The 16,589-nt window shown below is 45.1% G+C and overlaps 3 protein-coding genes across 3 annotated transcripts; 2 read left to right on the top strand and 1 right to left on the bottom strand.

Annotated features, from left to right (window-relative positions):
- Window positions 1-170: 170 nt before the first annotated feature.
- JR316_0000412 (1-phosphatidylinositol 3-phosphate 5-kinase FAB1) lies at window positions 171-7,688 on the top strand (the record flags this gene model as incomplete). The annotated part of the gene is made up of 14 exons (XM_047886227.1): window positions 171-804; window positions 852-956; window positions 1,008-1,749; window positions 1,800-4,758; window positions 4,812-6,088; window positions 6,139-6,353; window positions 6,407-6,577; window positions 6,634-6,737; window positions 6,789-6,935; window positions 6,984-7,074; window positions 7,132-7,253; window positions 7,304-7,343; window positions 7,392-7,546; window positions 7,605-7,688. 14 exons carry the CDS (start codon window positions 171-173, stop codon window positions 7,686-7,688), a joined length of 6,846 nt encoding a protein of 2,281 aa, XP_047753973.1.
- A 162-nt stretch (window positions 7,689-7,850) lies between these two features.
- JR316_0000411 (Transcription initiation factor TFIID subunit 2) lies at window positions 7,851-13,988 on the bottom strand (the record flags this gene model as incomplete). The annotated part of the gene is made up of 16 exons (XM_047886226.1): window positions 7,851-8,193; window positions 8,242-8,520; window positions 8,577-9,498; window positions 9,550-9,740; window positions 9,792-10,379; window positions 10,432-10,791; window positions 10,843-10,910; window positions 10,959-11,186; window positions 11,243-11,353; window positions 11,408-11,569; window positions 11,618-11,737; window positions 11,793-12,227; window positions 12,277-13,296; window positions 13,345-13,554; window positions 13,608-13,756; window positions 13,817-13,988. The coding sequence occupies 16 exons, from the start codon at window positions 13,986-13,988 to the stop codon at window positions 7,851-7,853; spliced, it is 5,358 nt and encodes a 1,785-aa protein (XP_047753972.1).
- Window positions 13,989-14,605: 617 nt separating this feature from the next.
- Window positions 14,606-16,481, top strand: JR316_0000410 (Protein LTV1; the record flags this gene model as incomplete). Its single annotated transcript, XM_047886225.1, has 5 exons — window positions 14,606-14,746; window positions 14,801-15,568; window positions 15,630-15,978; window positions 16,030-16,236; window positions 16,288-16,481. The coding sequence occupies 5 exons, from the start codon at window positions 14,606-14,608 to the stop codon at window positions 16,479-16,481; spliced, it is 1,659 nt and encodes a 552-aa protein (XP_047753971.1).
- Window positions 16,482-16,589: the final 108 nt, after the last annotated feature.

Below are 16,589 nucleotides of genomic sequence, written 5' to 3'. Positions count from 1 at the left end.
CAGAAATGAAATGCCTGCCTTTGAGTCGGATTCAGTAAATTCGATCCACGTGATCTGCGATGATCGCATTGTGAAGGTCCCTAACTTGAAAGCGATTTAGCAGGTGTGCAACAGATGCTCCAGCTATTTATCGCTTCCCATCTCCCCACACTGTAACAGCAGGTCTGCCAATGGAATCTCCAACCGCGTCTCCTCTTGTAGACTCTGTCAGCGGCCAATCCTCCAGGTCGAGGAGCAGTACTAAATTGAACGATGATATAGCGAGTCTTACTTCATTCAACCCCTTCTCAGAAGAAGATGAACATGACCAGTCATCCTATACCCTTGTTACGTCAATACTTTCACGAGTAAAGAACTCCTTATCAGCCCCGCTTACTTCCGCGGCAGCAACTACTACAAATGCGACCACAAGCAATAACAACGCCAACACTGTGACCAATACCGCTGAAGCTCGACGTCCCACCTATGCGACTATTCAAACAAATTCATCTAATTTCTCTTCGAGGACGTCTGCATCTGACCGACCGAATCCTCTTGTTGCCGCTCCAGCACAAGCAGCTCCTCCGCTTGTCTCATTAACACCTGCTCAGTCAGAGCTTCCGACGTACACAGTTGAATATGACCGAAGCACAGCACCGAAAACTCCATACTCCCCTGGCATAGACCTTGCTGATAATGCTCCATTTGGAACTTCAATTCCTGGCTTTCCCATCCAGGATGATGCGCGCAGCATCAAAACCACAACCAGTATTCATAATAGATCTGGGTCAGTATCCAAAGTTATGCGAAGGTTAAGGGGTGAAGGTATGTATTATCTTAGAACTGTCAAGTTTATTATCTAATGAGTATAGGTTTGTCTCGCGACTATTGGATGGATGATGAGAACTGCAAGGAGTGCTATGACTGTAAGAGCATATTTACTACGTGGAGAAGGAAACACCACTGTCGGATATGCGGTAAGAAATCATTTTACTGTTGAGGTGAAGCTTCCATTCAAGTTACTCTAGGACAAATCTTTTGTTCGCGTTGCGCTTCGAACATAATCAAGGGAGCTAGGTTCGGCTCGGAAGGGATGGTCCGCGTCTGCAATTTATGTCTAGAAAAACTTGCTAAAGTGGAGGAGGACGATGATGATGATAGGCGCTCAGTGATATCGTCGGCTACCACATTCCCAGCACATCAAATGGGAATTGAATCATTTACTAGTTTACCTCACCCCCAATCGCCCTTTTCCGCTTCCCACCTTTTTGCGAACGAGCCATTTAACTTGTTCTCTATAGCAGAGACCAGAAAGCCCCTATACGGATCGGATGGTAGCTTTTCGCGTCCAGAAACACCTCTCATGAGAGAAGGAGAAGATGGAGTCTGGGAATCAGTTAGGGACAACCCCGCGCCGTTTCGTCGAGCATTGTCAGACGAAGAAAAAGAACACCAGGAAAGCCCTCCTGCTTCTTTACCCGTAGACCACACAGTACCGAATGGCAAGATTAAGAAGCAACTTGGAATCGACTTTCCGGCTTCCAAACCTATCGATATAGATGCTTCTCAAAGCTCCATTCAGTTTCCAATTGGGTCTCCAGAGCAATTAGGGACGCCTCGCCTCCAGTTGAAATCAAGAACTACTTCAAGCCATCCATACGGGGAATTTGATGTTGCAACGCCTTTTATCCGGAGTCGGGTGCAGAGCAGGTTGGAGCCACAGACCTTGGAAGTGGAGCCTGGATGGCGTATGAGACGAGAAAGTACCGCGTAAGTTTTACTTTGTTAGGTCACTGATATGCTTCTCATTATTTTGCTAGCTATGCACAAGAGCTTAACCTTGCATCAATGCACCATTTGAAGATTATGCTGCGTCAAATGTTGACTAGCGAACAAATCCCAAATATCAGGGAATGGGAAGAAACCTTGCTTCGACTAGCTCTTCGTATTGCAAGGGAGATGACCTTCACTTCGCTTCCTCATCGACAAGGACAAGATATGGATGTTCGACGATATGTCAAAATCAAGAAAATACCTGGTGGAAAACCGAGGGATTCAGAATACGTTACGGGAGCCGTCATCACCAAAAATGTTGCCCACAAGCGAATGTCGAGACTCCAGGCTAATCCACGGGTCATGTTAGTGACATTTCCCTTGGAATTTTCACGTGTCGAGGGTCAATATATGCACTTCGGTCAAATTGTGCGTCAGGAAAAAGAATACTTAGGCAATCTTGCCTCTCGCATCGCAGCTCTTAGGCCCCATGTTGTTCTGGTTGAAAAATCTGTGTCTAGACTTGCATTAGATGCTCTTGCACAACACAATATCGCTGTTGCTCGAACTGTTAAATCGTCCGCCATTCAGACCATAGCAAGGATGACACAGGGCGATGTGTTCTCATCAATGGATAAATTGGCACTTGAACCTAGATTAGGTCACTGTGCACGCTATTGTATTCAAACCTACGATCATCCACTGATACCAGGCCATCGCAAGACTTATATGCGTTTTGAAGGCTGCAATCGGGATATGGGATGCACAATCATCCTGCGCGGCGGAAATATTGATACTTTGCGGCGCATTAAAAAGGTCACACGTTTCCTTACCTTCGTCGTTCGAAATTTGAAGCTAGAAACCCACCTTTGGAAAGATTCTGTCATCAGCCTCCCGTCCGACAATGCCTTTGCTATACCCCTTTCTGAAAGTCGCCAGTTACAACTCGACGTGTCGATGAATTCGCTACCTTCTGCTAACTTCTCAGCACCTAAGCTTCTCATATCGAGTACGGAGCCTGAAAAGAAAGATGGCGTTGTAAGCCCTCCTATCGATGGAACAGAAGAGGATCTTCCCAATGAAGATGCGGAGCAACTTCGTTTGACTCGAAGGATCGACGATTCCCTCGAACCCTATACCAAGACCTTCATTTCCATCTCTTCTACACTACGATTCCCCCCGCCATACCCTATTCGAAGAATGAAGGAACTTGACAATAAATTGTTAGAGGCAAAGAGAGCTTGGGAAGATGAAATAGTTCGGAAAGAAGAACGCTTCCAATCGATGCATCGGCACGAGGAGACACTCACAGCGTTGACGCCAACTGGCAATGGACTACTCACTTCTAACATTGAAGAATGCGAAGATATATTCGCACAGATTGAGGCGCTACCTGTCTTAAATATTCCGTCTACTCCTTTGAACGCAGATGGTTTCCCTACCGCGAGCCTTGCAGATCAGGACTCGTATTTTTCATTGCCAACATCATCACCTAGCCCTTCGAAACCCACTACACCTGCACTCTCCGCCGTCTCATCCTCTTTCCTTACTCCAGAGGAACCGGAATGTTTGAAGACTGTCGCCGATATTCACCATCAGAGTTACTACACGTTCCTGAAATGGCAGCATGAAGAATTCCGTCGTATTTGGGAGTGGTATTTGCGAAAAAATGCCGACGATTTTGTCATCGAAAAATATCAATGCATTCATGTCAGAGAGTACACTGTTTCTTCCGCTGATGTCAATTTACATCGGCCTTGTTTCGCTCCTCGAATAACATATATCAAGTTCTACGGGGAAAATGACATGACACTCGGTCAATTTATCGAGAAGTCCGTTAATGAAACACTTATGCAGTACCAGGATCCGAAGGCTATTTGCACAGGCAAAGGTTGCGAACAACCTCTTGCTCGACATTGTAAAGTTTATGTGCACAATGAAACATCCTTATCGGTCGCCGTTGAGCAATGGGACGGCCAAATTATCGGCTATCCATCATACGACCTTGTTACAACATGGAGTGCTTGTAGAGTATGTGGATCAGCTACGCCATTCATTCCTGTTTCGGAAGAAATGATGCGATATTCGTTTGCCAAATTTTTGGAACTTCATTTCTACCCGGCGGATGTTTTGCTTGTACATGGAGCAGGGTGCCAACACAACATATATCAACACCACGTCCGATTCTTTGCCACCAAGGGCATGACAGTGCGATTCCAAGCAGATCCTGTCGTCTTACAGGAAATCGTATATCCGCCTTTCCGCATTCGCGTTCGGCCTGAGACACAACTTGAACTTAAAAATGCAGACTTCGAAAGGCTACATTATCGTAATATGCTTTGGTACACTGGTTTGATTGACGATCTCAAGTTGATTAGCATCGATGCCGCGACAGGGGATGAAGAGACAGACGCACGCCTTTTGGCGGACATCAATGCCTTGATCACCAGGGCAGAGTCTGAAAGAGAAGATATCAGTCGATCCATCAACGAGACCTATAGAAATACGCCACCTACAGATACACTGGCCCTTAATCAAATTCATGCATATCGTCAGGATAAAATTGTTGCATGGCAAATGGACTTCGATAGATTGCCTAAACCACGACCAGTTCAGAACTCCATCAATAGGAACAGTAATCGATCGTCTGCATTTGACTCCATAAGGTCTATGTGGCCTCGAAGATACGATTTAGCTAATGCTTTCGACAGTCCCCACCTGCCTTCTTCAAGCGTTTCTGAGGCCGAGGAAGTCCCATACAAGTCACGTAGGATTGCAGCTAGTAGTTCCGCATTTGCGTCATCTGCTTCAGACACCGAATCTAGCGCTGACAACAACGAACGGGGGGAGAAACTTTTCTTAAATTCAAATTTACAGGAGAATACAGAAGGGGTATCTGAGAATGAAGTCCATGAAGACCTTCCGAAGTCAGATCCGGACAGCGATTCCACTATCGGAGCTCCTCGTGAAGAAGTTGCCAACGCCGAAACAACGAATATCATAAAGGTTTGGCATTTACTTTTGTGCTCCAGTTATGCTTTACTAAACCTTTCTTCAAGGATGATGGGAAGTTCGAACCTACGATAGACGAATTAATTTCAAGGCCGTCTCGAGTTCCAAGGCGCCTCAATTCCAACATGAGTGTTGCGGACTTGGTCAAAAAATATCAAGATTTTTTACCTGCTCAGGGGATACACGAATTGACGAGAACAGCATTTCCACCGAAACCAGCCATGTCAGAAAGCGAACAAGAATATCCTTCCCAATTGACCTTAAGGCAGCCAATACGCAGTAAAAGTCGCCACCGAATTCCTGTCCGAAAAGCATCCACCTCTGATTTTGAACAAGGTTATGCTGCCAATGTTGCTCCAAAATATCTGACCCATTCTCGTCGATCACCTGCTGTAACAAACGGTAGTCGCATTCCAGCCCCGAAAGGTTCCAATCTTGAATCACAATCTTCCTCCCGAAGGCATTCTCCAGAAAAACGTTCTTTCAGCGCTCATGGGAAAGAGGTTCGTTTTAGTCGTCCTTCCTCTCCATCTGGCAAACAACCGGTTCCCCCTGGTCCTAAACAACCAAAGCCGCGCATCGTCAGTCGAACTAAAGACAAACCCCCACCCCGTCCTTCCTCGAGTTCCGCGACTAAGTCAACTTTTCGAAGGCTTCCTAGTGGCACTGGAAATAAAGTTTCCAATATAGCAAAACACTTTGAACGCTTGGGTCGCGACGCCGAACGGTCTAAAAGTAGATATGCTGTGATTCGCGGGAAACGCGCCCGCCCAGTTGCCTCTGCACGTGCTAAAGTTGAGGTGCTGAACAGTGTAAAGGACGCCATACGCGACGACTCTGAAAGTTCTGATTCTTCCAGCGAAGCTGATGATGAAGATGAAGGGAACGACGAAGATCAGCCTGCTACGGCAACCTCTGCGCAAACATTGCCAGAGAAAAATGAGGAATTACCCACGGAGCCTGTCACCAAAGTGATTCCGACGATTGATTTAGCATCAACAGAGCATTTACCCATAGGACAAGAAGAACCTACAACATCGCTTCCTCCTCCTGGTCAGATATCAGTACCTTCGTCACCATTCTTATCTGCCACAATCAGAAATAAGCAAGATACGACGCTCACACCCCCTCCATCGGATTTAGAGCTTACAGGCGGCACGGAAAGGAACTCTATTTTGAAGGCGTTATCAGGGTTTTGGCCTCAGCCCGTTAGACATTCCGTTGAAGGTGATGATCCTATGAGCGACCCTGAACACATTTTTCGTGATTCCTCTATGGTTGTTCGGCTTGATGAACCTACTTCAATCATAGCCCTTGCCTTGAAGTAACGCGATCTTGATTTCTGAATAAAACATTTCTAACAGTCTTCTCTAGTTCGCCACAGTATCGTGATCTGCTAGCCAAGTCACGGGCAGAAAAGAAAACCGCAAGGGAAGCAAAAATATCTGAAGGAAGTGAAGCATTCATGCCAGACGACGGTTCTGTCGGGGACTCATCCTCTACATGGGGTGTCGTTAACGTGGATTCTGACTCGGCCGATCCAACAGAAGACCTTAGAGCACCTTCTTCCAAGCTGCCTTGGGCAATCTGTATGTGCTTTCCTATTCTTATTATGGTGCCTCTTTCCTCATATAGGTCACAGCTTTTGAAAGTGGCGGATTGACGATCAGCTGCACTGTTCTGTACCCAGAACAGTTTGATGCTTTGCGCAGAACATACGATTGTGAGAAAAGTATGGTGGAGTCTTTATCACGATGCGTCAAATGGAATGCCAGCGGTGGTAAATCAGGATCCGCATTCCTAAAGACAAGAGGTTTATTTACTTCATACATCGCAATTGGCTGGTCAATTAACCCTCCTATTCTGAAGATGATCGATTTATTGCGAAAGAGTTATCCAAGCCTGAGCTACAGACCATGGAAACTTTCGCTCCTGCTTACTTTGACTATATGTCTTCTTCAGTACATGCAGATGTCAGTGTCCTTTTTGGAAGAAAATTTTCTGATTCTCAATTTATCTTGTAGCGGCCCACACTTTTGGCCAAAGTCTTTGGATGCTATAAATTAACATTCAGGAAGACAGGAAAGGATAAAGGCCCTGGCAAATCGAAATCGATGCAGATGAACTTGCTGGTTATGGAAAACCTCTTTTACGATAGACGTTTTACTAAGGTTAGTTATTTCGGTCATATCGTGACGCCTCGTCTTGACATAGTGTAGATATATGACTTGAAAGGGTCCACAAGGAACCGTCATGTCCAATCTACGGGAAGAGAAAACGAGGTTTTACTGGATGAGAATCTTGTTGAAAGTAAGTACATCTCAAAAGCTTCTGCAAAAATATAGTCACCTATGTCCGGTTATCTAGCCTCGCATCTCAATCCCTTTTACCTTCGTGAACATTCTAAGCGAATACTTCGCGGTGCATTATACAACGACAGCAAGTTCCTATCCGATATCAATGTCATGGATTATTCTCTTGTCTGTGGTGTAGGTGTTTTTCAAATTTGACTGCGGGATTCATTAAAAATTCGCCCCAGGTTGACAGCCAAAACAACGAGCTCGTTATTGGTATCGTTGGTAAGTATGTTCTTGAAAAGGCGAGTTATGTACCTATTTTTTACACAGATTATATTCGCACATACACTTGGGATAAGAAACTCGAAAGTTGGGTCAAGGAATCTGCGTTCTTAGGAGGAGCAGGAAGGGGAGAACCCACCATCGTTACTCCAAAACAGTATCGGCAACGGTTCATTAGCGCCATGGAACGCTATTTTCCTTTGGTGTGTTTCTTCCCTCTTAGCAAAAATACTGAAAATCCTTACTATGAGCAATTTAAAGATACCGGATAGATGGATGAAGCAACGCGACACACCAGAAGAAGAGTCATCTATCATTTTATCTGAATTATGGCCGGACTGGTAGATATTTCATCCTTTTTTCAATGTACTCCAAGCACCATGTACCATCACATCTTCCTCATTCACTTTGCATACATTTGCGTATACTACTGTACAATTTGTTTAATATCGACATTGTTGGTGTAATTAGGTTATAGAATAGTAATGTAAAACAACAAATATAGTATCATCCCGTCTTCAGTTTCTTTGCAACCGGTTGCGGCGTCCCATGGTCCCCCTCTTTACGTTTTTTGGATGGTCCCGATTTCCATCCTGCCACCAATGTCCGGAATTGCTCTCGCAATGAAACAGTAATAACCCCGACTTCTGAATCTATGCCATTGAATTTGATGGCATTATGGAACATGAGCTCAACATCGGCTTCAAACGCTTCGACGCTGTCGTATTTGTCAGTGTCAAGTTTTTGCCGGATAGTCTTGAGATCGCGTGCATCTTTCTTCGGAATAACATCAAAGTAAGTTGGAATACCCAGAGCGATAGGATCGACAGGGTTTTGGAAGATCCAACACCTGAAGCGTTGTTAGTTGAGAGTAAGTATTAGAAGTCGAATGACTAACATTGGATCTTTGCTAAGTGTGTTCAAGACTCCTTGTAGACCCCGTTTCTCTGTCCAGGACAATTTGCGTTCCATCGCTTTTGGCCATTCCTTCCGAAATACCTTCTCTACGACGGCCACGATGATGGTGGGTGACGTGCCAGGAGGATTAAACTGTCTACAATTGCTAAAGACAAGTTCGACATCCGCCTTGAATTCCTCCATGGTCACGTATCTGCCATCGTTCAATTTAGAGGATATAGTACCAAAATCCATGGGGTTTTCAATTTCGTCATAATAACTACGAAAATGTATGGCATTAGTGATGTAACATAAACGGAAAACACACACTCTCACGTTGGGCACCCGTCTAGAACAATATCAACAGGTCGCAAAAATATCCCAGACTCAGGCAGTTTGCACAAAACTTTCATGAGCTCTTTACACTTCTTCACGTTAATAGGAGTCGTCTGTGTAGGTTTGCGAGGCTTATTCTGTGGAGCAGGAGTAGGCGTAGAGGAAGGGGATGGCTTAGAAACCTCTCTTTCCTTGCCCTTCAGCGACGGTGGAAGTGGCTGGTCAATGGGTACCGATGAACGTGATGTATTCGATGATTCGGCCAATCTATCCTTCTTGGGCTTGGCCGGAGGTTCGCTAGGCCTTGGAGTTGATACTGGTGAGTTCTTGTGAATCTTGATATTGTTGGATGGTCCAGGGGGTGTTGGGCGCTCCTTTTTGGAAGTAGCTGCCAATGCCAAAATATCTTCTTCCACGTCCAGTTTCCGTCGTTTGCCCGAGCTTGTTGCGGACTCTGGTCTTTCTCTGTCAGAGATTCGATGGCGTTGTTCATTCTTCTCTCGCTCGATAGCAAGCACTTCCTGAAGAATGTCATGTGACCCGTCATCGACGTAGGGTGGAGGAGGGGCATCAAGTACTGTCGGTAGTTCAGACGGTTTAGACTTCCGCTTAAGGGGTTTAGTATTGTCTGGTGCCCTTTCATTGGGTTCTACTGACGCCTTGCTTTGGGAAGCAACTTTCAACTTGATCATCGGCCGAGACGTTGATGCAACCGAAGATGTTGTCTCATTTCGCTGTGGTTCTGGGCGTCGTTCAGCAGGAGATGGGGCAGAAGGAGGGGGGGCAGGGGTTCTTGAAGCAGAGATGATCCGGGGTTGTGGTTTAGGGGCTTGAACAACAGGGGGAGAGGAAGCAGCTGGAATCGGAGGAGGGGGCCGCGCATTATCAGTTGCCGCCAAAGTTTTATTGATGACCGCCCATTCTGAAAAAAAAGGTGAATAAAGAGATAAATCAAAAGAGAAAATATCCTCACGTTTCTCGAATATTGTTTCCAGGATGATAGCCTCATTGTGAACAAAACTACCCGCGACATTGTACAACTTGGCATTGTTCACCATCAACTTGAAATCTGCCTGGAAAGCAAATCTATCTTTGTACAATCCTTCCTCCAACTTGGCGCCCATAGTACCAAGGTCCATGGGGTCTTTGATAATGTTAAAGTAACTAAAACACACAGTCAAAACCAAGATGAAAAGGCATTCGCAGCAAACTTACTTCGGTGCATGATCTCTGATGGGGTCGACAGGTTGCAAAAATATTACAGCATGTTTGTTTGATTTGAGCTTCTTCAAGGCAGCTCTTGTAGCTTTAAGATCATTAAGCGACATTCCTCCCGATTGGGCTTTAGGCACATGAGCAGGTTTGGTTGTAACTTTGGCCACCTTGGAAGTTGAGGAGTGGACTGGAGCTGGAGTCGTTGAGGGTCGAGCTTTCAATGATTTAGGAACTTTCGGAGGCAAATCCGGTTTGGCAAAATTCACCACTTTCTTAGGAGCTTCAGGCACTGGTGTAGGAGGTAGAGGCTTTAATGAAGTGCTCTCTAGCATTGGACTAGCAGGCAATTTTAGCTTTGTGGGAGGATTAAGTGTGACGAGGGGTGATTTGATGGGTGGTCCACCCGATTTGATGACTCTCGGTACTTTGGGAGGTACTTTGACAGCAGGCAACATAGGCGCTGTGTCGAGTACCGGAGTGCTTGGGATGTGGATCTTCACAGATGGAGGCGACTCTTCAACAGGGCGAATAAGGAGATCGGCGAGTTTGAGGATACACCATCTAACTTCATGATCAAGGTCAGGATTTCTGTTTTGCCTCTGTCAGTTCATGGGAAGATAAAGAAAAAGGTCACACATACAGCGCAATGGGCATTAGGAATTCTCTTAATATTTCATTCTTGCCAACTTCGCGATCTTTGCGTAAAACTTTGATCATAGTTTCCATTTCGCTCCTCTTCGATTCTTTAGCCTTTTCTTGAGAGTTGCCGTCCTCTTCGATGAGAAGGGCCTCAGCCTCTTTTGACGTAGACTTCATTTCGCCCATTTGGACAAGGAGGGCCAAACTGTAGCAAGCGTTGCGGGCAACATGTCGCTTAACAACTTTGGAAGGATCATTGGCCATTACGGCCAGTATATATCGCATAATTTGAGGGGTATACCATTTTGTGAGAAAAAGACCGTCAAATGCAGCGATCCGAACTTGAGTAAAGTTTCCTTCCCTAATGATTATATGAGAACAAGAATAAAAGTAAAAATAAATAATGGGGAACCTTGTAAAAGGAAAGAAAATTCGGGGATGACTTGGTACAAGATTGGCAATACCGAGCATCATGTAAAACTACAAGACACAATCAGCAATTGTGGCATTGTAGTAAATAAAAAATACCTCAAGAGCAGAAATTGTAACAATGTTGTGGGGAGAAGGGATAAGTCTATCCATACTGCGGTAACGATCGACTTCAGTTCGCGTTTGTTTGACGAGGTCCATATCCTCTGCTGTATATTCAGTGCGAGTTTCAGAGGGTAGAAGCTCTCCACGTTCGGGAGGAGCTGTAGAAACATTAGCATGAGCAGCAGCAGAAATTATGGTACTGATGTAAAATCCATCAGAATACTATATAAAAAATGGATTAACTGAGATGCATAATTAAATGACGAAAAATCACATACAGGATTGGAAGTGTTATCGTTATAACGCAGTTGGTCAATGAAGAATTGTCGTACGACGGACGGTGTTTTGCCATTTTCGAAGCGGACTTGAGATATCGCAGTAACCAGACTCTAAATATCATACATGATCAACGGGTAATATTTTGTCGCATCATTACAACAAACCTTGCGGACGAAGTATTCAGAAAGATCAGAAAAATCGTTGGGCTTGGGTACGTATTTATGTGAAAAGAGATCTTGGTTTGGGTCTTCCGGATCGTAACAATATCGCAAAAAGAGCTTGAAAAGATGGAAGAGCCCCAAAAAATCGAGTTTGCGCACAGCACACTTGGAACGGTTAGTATTACCAAAAAATTGCACTATATTATCACGTACGTTAACCAATGCCGTAGCCGCCTCGCAACGAATCCGAAAGTAGTAGCTGGATACCAACACCGTCTTCGTCAAAGTGCTGGAAACAATTGCTGTAGGCTTCTCGGCAAGGGCATTTACGGCCTAGAAAGAGAAGCAATCGTATCAAAAAAATGACATATAACCAAATATTAATTACCTCAAGTTGCGCTACAACATCCCTATCTCTCTGCAGTTGCGAAACCCACATAAAGTCAGGCTGCTCAAACTTGATATTCGCTATCCATTCAAAATCTGCGTCCATTCGTATCCACTCGTAGGTCGCGCCACTCATAATCCCTTCGTCTTCTTCCGTCCAATCAGCGACTTTCCAATTCTCTCTCTCTTGCTCTTTCTCCCAGATATCCAAACCAAAGCTCATATCCACCATGCCCATAGCTTCGGCTGCCTCCGCATCGCCCTCGGCCGCAGCTTGGGCAGCAGCTTGCCGAGCGAGATACCGCTTCGTATTGCGGCGTACTCGCTTGTATTTTGTATTGAAAGGTACTTCATAACGTTTAAAAGGACTCCGTATATCAAGAACGTGTTCGTAGGGTGTCCCGTCCGCTTCATGAATCCGAATAGTCATTTGACCCTGATGTTCATTCTGAGAAAACTTTTCATTTGAAAAGAGTAAAAATTACCTCAAAAAATGGAACAGGCTTCATCAAGAGCTTGGATATCTCGTTATTTTCTAGCACGGAATGAGCAGGAGCCTCTTGTCGCATTGTGATTTCGACTGCCATTTTCTTTCGGTTGAACGAAGCCGAGAACGAAAAGGATGGACAACCACTTCCGTATATCCACTGTTCCGCAAAACTCCGTGGATCTACACCACTGACTTTCCGACATGTCCTAAGAAATGTATGCGTAGAAAGAGCATTGTTTTGAAGTTCCCCGCTGATCGCAGATAAGAAAAGCTTTGGTAAAACCCGACTGAGACCAAGTGAAGTGCCGGATTTACCTAGCCTTCGGTCAAGAATATGAAGTACCAGCGGCGCTTTGAGGTTGATGAAGGGTAAAGTGACTGAATCTGGAGGATCCAGAACTTGTGGTTGACATATTGGTGGCATCCCCCCCATGTCCCAGTCTACCACCCTTTGCATGTCTTTCTTCAGCCGGAAACGGTAATCGTTGTTACCAAAGAGCTTCCTCATGAAGAGACCGGTGATATACAATGCCAGGCCATTGACAAGCCAAAGATCCGACCAGCTCTTTGGAATGATGTTAATCCCTGCCCACTGACATGCAAGTGCATGGCCAAGGGCGTGCCTTGTTTCTATAGCCTGTTCAAGGGCGTCCTCGCCATGTAATAGATCTGTAGTTACAATAGACAGTGTAGCGCTGTCAAATCGTTGGGTGGGCAGTTGGTCAACAAATACGATCTTGTAGGATCCAAATGGATATGAACCGCATTCAGATGTATAGAACGTCATGGCAGACCGAAGGCAGGTGGTCGAGGAACTGAGGAGTTGTTCTTGTCCGGGCAGGCAAAATGCGTACATTAGAGGCTGTGAGGACCCAGAAGGCTCCTCGGCAATATTATCAGGGGGTATTGAAAGTAAATGGAATGGCCCAGCGGCGAAAGCAATATGTTGGACTGATGTTAGAACGGCTTGGGAAAATAGGAAAATAGTTTTGTTTGAATTGTATGGATGGGCGACCTAGGGAGAGCTTAGAACACTATCACCCAAATTACAGTAAAATCGTACCTGTTCTACGAGTTCACCACTACACACCACGATTGTTGGGCTTGCTTCACTCAATTCATCATCATCGTTCTGTAAATCCCGTTCTTCCAGATATCTAGGAACGACGAATTCAAATTCCCAAGTGCATTTTTCCCATAGGTTATCTAAGCAGGGAACCCAGCATCTCGCGGAGTCAGGAGAGGTGGGAGAGGTATATGCATGAGGTACGCGCTTTAAAGATTGAGTCAAGGAAACAAACGGATAGAATAGAGTATCTAACTTACGAATGGATAGGCATCACTAGGCAACACGAACTCAAATCCATCAACAGGATTTCGAAGGCTGTAGGCAATGTGGACCACTATAGGAGAGAATTCGGGTACGAGACCGTTGGATTGGTTAAACCCCGGTGTTTGTGGTTCCGGAGTGGACACTGGTGTTGAAAGTAAATATGAGTCATTGAAATGAATCTCGATAGAAAGGCCATGCTTACCATCGTTCGGGAACGAAATACCGGTTGAAGAGTGGCTCGAATGTTTGAGAGCAACCTCTGCTGGTATTGCGATAGATAGTTCCCCTTCATCACTTTCTTGAAGAGCAGAATAAATCTTTCGTTTTAGTTCGGGATGCCTATGGCAATCTTGAGTCTCTGAAGGGCCTCCCATGGTGATGTTTGTAAGAGGATCCACGTGTGTGAAGTCCGCTGGGTGGCCTGCAACGGTGACACTTTGGATGGCTAAGTAATGAACAAGGGTAAGCCTCAAAGAGTAGTAGTTGGAGTAGTAGTCAAAGACACACTGCATTGCCTCGAGTGAAGGTGAATGGTCCTGAGTTCGCTGCTGGTGGGTATAATCGTGATCTCCGTGTATCCCTAATTCAACATAAACGCCGGAACTGGAGATACGAGAACGGAGATTCGCGTACCCATAGGATACCTGAGAAATCTATCTCGAGAACGACCTTTTGGTGACTAGTATATACACACAGGATTGTCAGTACGGCGGAGTGACCATACCATAATGAAATGGGACTTATAGAGAAAAACCACGTCGTAGATGTTCGCGTTGAAGACTGATTCTGGTGTCCATGTCGAGCAGACAGAGACAAAAAGATCAATGAAGACCTATGTCCTGGGGTTGGTTGAGGAAAGGAGGGGGAAAGGGTCCAAATGAGCTGCGTCCTTATACAGAGAACGGGTAAGATGATGGTGGTCAGGCAAGACCAAGCTGAGGATTATGTAAGACATCCATCTCTCGCTTCAAGACTCCCATCATCCACTGGCATGCCGTCAAAGTCGATATTTCGCCAACCAGGCGCAAAACATTTTCAACTCGTCCATCGCTCTCAGCGAGATCCCCTTATAAACGATCCAGATGCGAGTGATCGTGTATTAAAGCCTTTCGAACGTGAAAACTCGAAAAAAGTATTTTCATTTCATTTTTTATTTTTTTGAAAAATTGAAAAACACTTTATATAGGGAAAATCTCGAGCTGATCTCGAAAATGTTCTATCTCCCGAAGACATTGTGGACGCCAGAGGAAACATCGGAGAAGCCAGTCTCTATGGAGTTTATTTTGATGATACAGAATATGACTACATGCGCCACCTTCGGACAGTCGGTGTACAAGAGGACGGTGTAGAAAGCGTTCTCATTGAGGCCCCTTCAACATCCACACAAAAATCTAAAAATCGCCGAAAAAACGGTGTCGAGATGCTGGATCTTCCTGAAGGTGTTCTTGCATCGACATCTGAATTACCTAGAACATATGAATCGCAACAGGCGGTCCCTGCAAGCATATCTGGATTTCAGCCAGACATGGATGCCCATCTTCGTCAAGTCCTTGAGGCCTTGGAGGATGATGCATTCGTAGATGATGATTTGAACGACGATTTTTTCGGTGAATTGGTAGCCGATGGAGAAAGAGCAAGCGATGAAGAGGTTGATTTTGATTTCACGGAAGAAACTGAGAATGCGGCTCAATCAGAGCCCGATGGAGAGGAACAGATTAGTTGGGAACAACGATTCGCAAACTTCAAAAAAACTCAGTCGGCTCCCCCTAGAAGTGATGATGGATATGATTCTGAAGGAGGCGATACCGTTGGCACATTGCCTGCGATATCTGTCATCGGTGGAAAGGGGAAAAAAAGAAGGAAGGGCACCAGTGAGGCTTCTGGATACAGTATGAGCAGTTCATCTATGTTCCGAAACGAAGCTCTCCAAACCCTCGACGAACGGTTTGATCAGGTATATTTCACATTTTTTCTGCTGGTCAGCTCAAGGCTTGCTCATCGCATCTGCGCTATAGATGATTTTGAAGCAGTATAATGAAGATGAAGAGGAAGAATACCAAACTGGATCAAACGATGAGAACGACTCTGACGAAGCCCCCGAATTGATTACTTCTCGTGAAGATTTTGATTCCATGGTTAACACTTTTTTGAACGACTTCGAGATTTTGGGCCGTAAGATGAAACCCAAGATGGAGGGCGAAAATGGTGTTGATAAGCTCGATGTCCTACGCCGTGCGCTAGGGCAAGATGAGCGTGTCCGGATAATGGATGGGGAAGAAGCAGAAGTCGATGATGCAGAACTGGATGCTCAACTTTTTCCTGAGGATGACAAAAAAGACAGATGGGATTGCGAAACTATTCTCAGTGAGTGCACTTTTTCCGTGTCTTAATTTACCTATTGATAACCTCTTAAAGCCACTTACACCAACCTTGAAAATCATCCCCGCCTCATTCGTGCTCGTGATATGACTCCTGGACCAAAAATTGTTCTTGATCGAAAGACCGGCATGCCCTCTGTTTTGAAAACTGCTGAAAGTAAGAAATTAAACTCCAAAACGACTAGAGTCTCCTTTGGTCCATCCACGGATGAAAGTAATGATACTGAATCTGACGAAGGCACTGGTGAGCAATACATCAAGCATTGCTAAGGAACATTTCTAATACGTTCTCAAGTCCGACGGTCAGCTGCTGTAGGCAGGCCCCGCGATGAAACCAAGGAGGAGAAGAAAGCCAGAAAAGCCGCAATAAAGGCTGAACGGCAGACCAGAAGAGCCGAGAAAAAATCAACGAAGGAACAATTTGGGGCAGAAGTCAAAGATCAGAAAAAGAGAATTGTGAATAAAGAACTTAGATTAAAGAAACTGTAGTCCCAAATGCCAAGCGCAAGTAGATAACTATGTCATAATCTGCGACGGCTAGATTGGCTTGGCATTACTAGGGGGAGCTCCTCATTAAGACACGACAAATCAAATCCT

Source organism: Psilocybe cubensis, chromosome 1 (genome assembly GCF_017499595.1).
Source record: "Psilocybe cubensis strain MGC-MH-2018 chromosome 1, whole genome shotgun sequence".
Taxonomy (NCBI): Eukaryota; Fungi; Basidiomycota; class Agaricomycetes; order Agaricales; family Agrocybaceae; genus Psilocybe; species Psilocybe cubensis.
This window is presented reverse-complemented; position numbering and strand designations above follow the sequence as displayed.